This window comes from Xiphophorus couchianus, chromosome 14, assembly GCF_001444195.1.
Source record: "Xiphophorus couchianus chromosome 14, X_couchianus-1.0, whole genome shotgun sequence".
NCBI classification, from domain to species: Eukaryota; Metazoa; Chordata; class Actinopteri; order Cyprinodontiformes; family Poeciliidae; genus Xiphophorus; species Xiphophorus couchianus.
Window position 1 is genome coordinate 5,331,922 of NC_040241.1, and position 7,836 is coordinate 5,339,757.

The 7,836-nt window shown below is 39.8% G+C and overlaps 2 protein-coding genes across 2 annotated transcripts; one reads left to right on the top strand and one right to left on the bottom strand.

The window, feature by feature from the left end:
- The first annotated feature begins 5 nt into the window (after window positions 1–5).
- Window positions 6–768, top strand: LOC114157202 (histone H3). Its single transcript, XM_028038063.1, has one exon. It carries the CDS (start codon window positions 81–83, stop codon window positions 489–491), a length of 411 nt encoding a protein of 136 aa, XP_027893864.1. The 5' UTR covers window positions 6–80; the 3' UTR covers window positions 492–768.
- A 1,143-nt stretch (window positions 769–1,911) lies between these two features.
- Window positions 1,912–3,233, bottom strand: LOC114157852 (macrophage mannose receptor 1-like). Its single transcript, XM_028039019.1, has 2 exons — window positions 2,389–3,233; window positions 1,912–2,300 (listed from the first exon to the last, which is right to left on the bottom strand). The coding sequence occupies exons 1-2, from the start codon at window positions 2,798–2,800 to the stop codon at window positions 1,912–1,914; spliced, it is 801 nt and encodes a 266-aa protein (XP_027894820.1). The 5' UTR covers window positions 2,801–3,233.
- Between the last annotated feature and the right edge of the window lie 4,603 nt (window positions 3,234–7,836).

Here is a 7,836-nt window from a genome sequence, read left to right on the forward strand (position 1 = left end):
CCAGAGCCGCAGCTTAAGAGCAGCGGAGCCTCGGCGGTTCGCCACATTTCTCTCCTGATCCCGAGCAGAGAAGCAGAATCATGGCCAGAACCAAGCAGACCGCCCGTAAATCCACCGGAGGCAAAGCCCCCAGGAAGCAGCTGGCCACCAAGGCAGCCAGGAAGAGCGCTCCGGCTACCGGCGGCGTGAAGAAGCCTCACCGCTACAGGCCCGGTACCGTGGCTCTGAGGGAGATCCGTCGCTACCAGAAGTCGACGGAGCTGCTGATCCGCAAGCTGCCCTTCCAGCGTCTGGTCCGAGAGATCGCTCAGGACTTCAAGACCGACCTGCGCTTCCAGAGCTCCGCCGTCATGGCTCTGCAGGAGGCCAGCGAGGCCTACCTGGTGGGTCTGTTCGAGGACACCAACCTGTGCGCCATCCACGCCAAGAGGGTCACCATCATGCCCAAAGACATCCAGCTGGCCCGCCGCATCCGCGGAGAGAGAGCTTAGAGGCTGCAGCTCCAACAAACACACAACGGCTCTTTTAAGAGCCACACACACCCAGTTTAACAGCTCTTCCTGTTGCGTCTTAAACTTTCCTGCTTTATACAGACAAATCTGGAGATTTTTTTTTTCTTTTCACACAGATCTACAAGTTTACTTTTGTCCTAAATAAAATAAGCTGTTTTATCTTATATCACCACCATTGTGCATAAAAACTGAATGTTGATCCATAACTTCAAGCCTGAATCTGATTTCTGTAGAAATAAAGTTGTTTTATTTCTTTCTCAGTCACATCTGAACCTCCATCACCATATGAAGGAAACATCACTTCAGTTTATATTTTTGCTCCTTTTCCTCATTTTATGTTCCCCATAACTAAATGTTGTAGTTAAACAATATACTAGCTTTAGTATCACAAAGTACTCAAACAAGTGTTAAATTAAGCACCATATGTTCATGCAACTTAACTTAGATTATTAAATACAGTTCAAACTATTCTTCTATACAAAAGGTCTCATTGCTGCTTCCTGATGTTTTCACATTGTTTTAAATCTATTTTGGCTCCAGAGCTGCTGCCGTTCAACAGAACTCATAATCAGAATAATGCAGTCATTTTCCTCTCTGCCTTTTTCCTCCAGTGACATATAACATTACAGAGACTTGGGACAAAATAAGTTTATTATTAATATACACACGTAGAATAAGAGTTTGACAAAAGTCACACAATCCAGTGATTGTGTGACTTTTGATCCAATCCAGTGGATCGAACCAAAAGAAGCTCAGATTAGTTCAAAGCAGCAAAACAGACCTTTATTGAATCATGAATCTTTGGTGATGAGTTTCTTGCCTCAATCCGTCAATCTTTACCTACTTCTATAAATTCTACATCAGATTAAAGTCAAGACTGTGATCCAAAATATATATAAAAAATAAAATTTAAAAAAATTCAATTCTAAAGCTAATTTTTCATTATTACAAAATCATAAAAAAACACACATTACAGATTGAGGCTGTATGATTACATTTGAACTGCCAGTGACCAGAGATATAACCAGATTTATATCGTACTAAGTTGAGATTAATAACTCAGAGTTCGGCCTTCTTCTTCTTAAAGACGTCTCCGTCAGGCTGCTCTCTCCATTTCAAGGTGGTTCCACTCGTTCCATTCTCATTCAGTCTGTCCTGCAGCTGGTGAGTGAAGTATGGGTTTGGGGGATGGGTTGATTAGATTGATTAGTGCTCCAAAGGACTGTACTTTTTTTTTTTAATCTTCAAACTTTACCTTCTTCAGGATGTTTACCATCACAAGCGGATCGTTCAGATTGACAGAGTCCTCAGTCTTCAGTCTCAGCTTCACAAGCCGTTTCATTTCTACGTTTTAAACAAGAAAAATGAAGCTACACTTAAAACTGCAGCTCATGTTGTCCTACATGCACATCAATAAGTGAATACCATTTAAACACTTGCCTGGGAGGCTGTGGCAAACAAATGACCTTTTTGTTTCACATGAGCGAAACCTCCATTGCCCTGGACTCCATGTGACTCCACAAATGATTCTGTTGGAGCCTATTACGTTGAAAACGTCTGCCCAGTTTCTGTAGACAAATCTGCTCCCATCAGACCAGTGAAAGTTTGGATCTCTAAACAGACCAATCCATACAAAGGCCGGACTAGGAAGCAAACTTTGAGCTCTCTGGTTTTCTGTGTGGTTCCTGATGGTAGCCAGGTCTCTGAAGTTCTGCCTGCAGTACTTCTGAGCATCGGACCAGGATCTGGGTTCATTGACCAGAACATATTCAGGATTCTCCTGTGTGCCTGCAGTAGAGAATGAAAACGAGCAGCATTTGTACATTTTATGATCAAGTCTTTGTTAGAACTGAATGTAGTAGTTGCTTCTCATTACCGTTGTAGCAGATAAATGGGTACGAGATGCTGCAGGAATCATCCCAATATTTGCCATTGTCAGCAATCAACACACAGAACTGGTAGGCATAATAAAAATCTGGTTCATCATCAGAGGTTTCCCAGTCCCTGTATTCAGCCCCGCTCCCTGTGAAACCATCAGACCACCTCCAGTCCATCTCACTGTACAAACCGATCCAGACCTCCGATGTGTGACCAGCAGATGAAAGCGTTTCCAAAACTCGCTCCACTTCTGTGAAACTCTGGATGGTGGCCAGGTCTGTGTGTTTCTGTCTGCAGTAGGCCTGAGCTTCGCTCCAGGTGAAAGATCCACTGACAAAGTGATACTGATGCTGGTCGCATGTGGAGAGGATGAACCTCTCTGTTAGGAGAAAAACAGAAACTTTCCTCATAATCTCTCAGGGCCTTTTTCCACCAATGTAACTTTTTCACAGCATTACAGCAATTAAAAGTAATGATAGTCCATAAAAAATTAAATCAACAGAATGTTCCCATGTTCAAATCTGACCACCTCCACTATTTTATGTCTCTGTGTGCGTAACAGATCCCAGAACATCATGTTGCAGATTTTCCTACATTTTCCCCCCTCACTGTTTTTCTGGAAGGCTTTTACAACCAACATAACCACTGAGCTTGTTTCTGTAGTGTGGCCACTGAGTTTCTATTCAGTAGCCGTAGAAACTTCACCTCCTTCCCCCAGGCTGTCTCCTCAAGGAACATAATAGATGCACATTATAACTCGAGTAGCTACTCTACTGAGAAACAACTTAGGCACATTTGCAGCATTTTAATCTTCTGCCCATCTGCATTGTTTGTGTCCACAAACATGGCCAGTAGAGTCGGACTGTATTCTGATTCTAATAGGGCCATAAAGTTAATAATGGTGCAGTCCTATCGGCTATTCAGCTCAGTGTTTGGGTCTTTGTTGTCCCTGACGACGTTACGTGAGGTGATCTGGTCTCCTTTATCAAGGTGCGAATTGCTGAAAAACGTCCTGAAGAAACAACAAAAGAAGTCCAGATTTCTTGTACTGGACTTGAGAACTTAGGAATGTCTAAAAATGACTGATTACGGTTGAGTGGTTGATCTATGAAATTGAAAATACAGTCATGTATTTGTCACACAAGTATGTCAGGATTTGTCTGTCTGAAATTTGTACAAAGTGAGCGTGGGAGATCTTTTGTTTTTAAAACATGGTTTAGTCACTACACAATCCAGAGCTTCACTCTATGAAGAACATTTAGGATTTTGCAACGCTTGACTGAAATAAATTTGATTATATATACAGATGGTTCAAAAGATTTAGTTTCAAATAAAACCGGATTTGCTTTTGCTATTCCTGAACTAGATATATTTATGAAACAAAGAACATCTGACCATGTAGCTGTGTAAACAATACTGATGGACTTACAGTGGGTAGAGCAAAATTACATTGAATAAGTTCCTATATGTTCAGATTCAGTATCATCACTAATGTCTATTATAAATGTGTCATGGAGTTGGTATATGAAATGTATGAAGTTCTATTTAGAATGACACAAACTCAAATCAAGATTAAGTTTATGTGGATTCCTGCTCATAAAGATATAGAAAGGAATGATATGGCAGGTGTCTTTAAAACAAAGTAGAAGTGTGGAAATAGTGTATTGTACATCTGAAATAAAATCAATTACTACGGGCAAAATGAAATCTGAATGGCAACAATTGTGTTAGGAAGGAACTAAAGGTCGTCATTTATTTCATAGACAAAAGAAAGTAAGGAATATAGAAATAATGGGAGAAAATTAAGAAAAGAACAAGCAGGAATGACAAGATTGCGGCTCGGACTGGATTAAATAAAACTTTACACTTGATAGGTAAACATCCAACAGGTAGTTGTGAGTGTGGATATGGATATGGAAACAGTAGAACATGTAATAATTCATTGTGAAAAGTAAATATTAAGTAGAGAGAAGCTAAAACAAGAAGTTAAGAAATATGATATAGAGACATTAAAACTTAATAAAATATTAATTAAACATAAAATAACTAAAGCAGTTATTAAATTTTTGAAGGAAACAGGATTATAAGAATTTAGATTAAAGGGAGATCCTCTGGTTCAGATGGCGATAATACATCTTACCGCTAGATGTCACCCGCCGGTAAAAATGACAAAGAAGAAGAAAGAGGGTTTGAGCTTGTTGAATTTCTCTCAACCATGTTACAAGTTTGCTGACCCTCTAAAATGCACCAAGTTAAAACTCACTTCGTGTTAAAACTCTTAACATTTGTTCGGTGTGACGAGGTGTTGCTCGCCTTCTGTGAATGAATCCGTGTCGTCTGAAAGTGGAGTCCTCGACAAGAAACGTGGAAACATCGCATCGTGTCCTGCGTGGTCACAGAAGTTTGGAAAATCGGCCTATAATCCTTAAATCGTGTGAACCAGACTTAAGACTTACAACTCCACTCATCTCGTGGCGACCGCTGCCCTAACGCCAGCGCGTTCGCTATGCTAACGTTTACACATCCCTTCAAAATAAGATACAGATGCGCCACAAAGAACAAACATTTTATTTTCGTGAAAATTTTAACGACTAATAATGGATAATGTGGGAAATCACCTCATATCCACTGTTTAGCATGATGCCAGTTTCTCTCCCAGCACACTAGGGGGCAGTGTCTCAAGAACTCTGAAATGAGTCTACATTTTAATGGGCTCTTTGCACCTGCCGCGCTGACGTCACAACCGCAGCTAGAAAAGACAAAGTCTTATTTCAGACGCAAATAAAACAATACTATGAACATTGCTGTCTTCCTAATATAATGGGCTTTTAAGTTTTCATGGATTTCCAAACGATCCTGAATTAAGAAGACGGTGGCTTGTAAATATTTGTCGCTACCAGTTAAAGCTAACGCCGCACAGCAAAGTTTACAGCCTTCACTTCACTCCGGATCAACTTCTTCAGCCTAAAGAAGAAGGTAAAGGAGCCTCCTGTGTTATTTCCATGGAATCACTTCTGTATTCAGCCTGAAAGAGTTTATGGGAACTAGAGAGCAGACCAGAGCCAGACAACCGAGCTACTGATCCGCCTGTACAAACCGCTGTAAACACCGTCCTGCTTCACAAGAAACATGCAAAACTAATAAAGCGAAATAACACGGAGATCTTAAGGAACACGGCCATATTTTTCTAAAAGCAACAACTCTGAACCTGAACAGTCAGCTGAACTAGAACTCAGACACCAGAGCTGCTCTACTGTTAAGCTCTGGGCTTGTTGTTCCTCAGGCTTCAGAAGCAAAAAGCCTGAACCGTAAAATCCCCGTTACTTGGTCTCTGACACTAACGACAATAAACCCACGTAATATACTTGAACATAAGGTAAAAACATTGTCCGTTAATGAATGATGAAAAATGTTTAGATACTTAAATAGCACATTTTTACAAGAAAAATGTCTAGCATAAGCTAAAGCTAATGTTAGCCACAAAGTTTAAAGAAAGTAAAACTCACCTTCGTATCTGTGTATAAAGAGGCGAACATCTTAGAACCTTTCTCCAGCTACTTGTTGGGGCTTCATATTGATGTTCATCATTAATTGTTACCTTGGACAAACCCTGCAAACACCCAGTGTATAGAGACTTTTTCAATAGATCGGAAAAGATTGAGCCGCTTTTCCCCGAAGGTGGAAGCTGAGGTGCAAAGAGCCCACTAGAAATCTGGTGGATTTTACTAGAAAATTGAAACAGGGTGATTAAGTGTGGCATCTTTTTTTAGAATAAGAAAATGCACAATGAAAAAAGAAAATATGTGATCCAATTACCCAACTAGGAACTAGACATCAAAAAATGTCTCTATCAAAAATAAACCAACAAATGAAATGAACTTTAACATCTCCATTTTCGTGTTCCCTCGCAATATGCTTACTGCAATATTTGCTGGTCTGTATCGTATACAGTCACAAATGTCAATTTAACATTTCAAATACAGTAAAGAGCCTCAGTGTTTATTCTCAACTCTTTGGTGCAAAACGTTTTATTGAAAATCGATTTATACGCTGCATGTCTACGTCTGTCTGTGTAAGGTTGAGATGGAGCTGCACATGAAAACAATCCTGCACCATCCAGAAAACCAACACAAAAGAGACACAATCCAACCTGTCAGATGACTCACCACGCCATCATAACTCAGAAATAGTCCAAATAACTTGGATGCATGTTTTCTTTCTTTCCTACTTACAGAAAGTTTCTGTTTATATTATAGGTCTGTGACGCTTTTCTGTCCTAAAGAAAAATATATATAACACTTCAGATATTTCACAACAAGATATAGCATACATAGAAAAACCTCACGAAGGCCTTACATTATAGCAGAAAGTACCATGTACACCGTAAGAAAGGCTTACAGTATTCAATTATGTCGCATGAACATATTGTATTTTGACGATATTACATAAAATGAAACAAGCATTTCCTCTCTGTGTGACATTAAATCAGACTATAAACAAGAGCGACGTTTGTGTAGCCAGGTGGTAAAGTTTGGTTGAATGCTTGTACTGTTTCAAAGTGTTGGTTTTCTTTTATATTACAGTAACAATGATATTGAATTATTTTGGTTCAGTTATGTAATTTTATTTGTTCTTTATATTTAAATATGTGCAGGCAGTTGGTCTCGGGTGCTGCACATTTTGACCACCAGAGAGCAGTGTTTCAATGCTGTTTCCCAAGACGGGGCAGGAAATGCATCTTGTTGTCTTCCTGTGTTGCTAAGCTACGTGCCGAACGTGGATGTGAACTGTGAGTGTTTCATCTGCGGGAGACAGATTTGGCAGAAAATCGGTAAATATATACATCACTTGTTGAAATATGTCGGTACATTCTCATTTATGCGATAAGCTGTCAGTATTTTAATGAGATGGTGTGTTTGTGAAACGGATGGTTCAGGGAACCTGCATGCGGTGCAGGGCGGCCATTTCCTGCACGTGACAAGATGTCTGATCATCGATGGCTCCAGTATTAAGAATGAACAGAGACGTTACTGTTTAATGTAAATGTTAATAAAATAAGTCCTATCACAATCACGTGCTCTAAGTCAGTGTGGTGTCATGCAGCTCTCTGTATTTTTTTGTGCAGCCCAGGGGTCCGCAACCTTTTCTATTCAAAGAGCGATTTAGGACCGCCTCCCAATAAAAAGAAAGCACTTGGCGCCACAACCCATTTTCACGTCATATATATATAAAACCTACAGTATATGCTATGTACAAAAATCGATACTATGTTACGTTTATAAAATCAACGAACTGCTGCAGAGAACACAACATTTTATTTCTGCATGTAACAAAACGCATTTTACACTTTGTCGATGCTCAATTTCAAACAAAATACCCTCTGTCTATTTGGGTCTTTGTGTTTAAGAAATAAAAATCGAAACTTTCCCAACCCGCACTGAAGGAG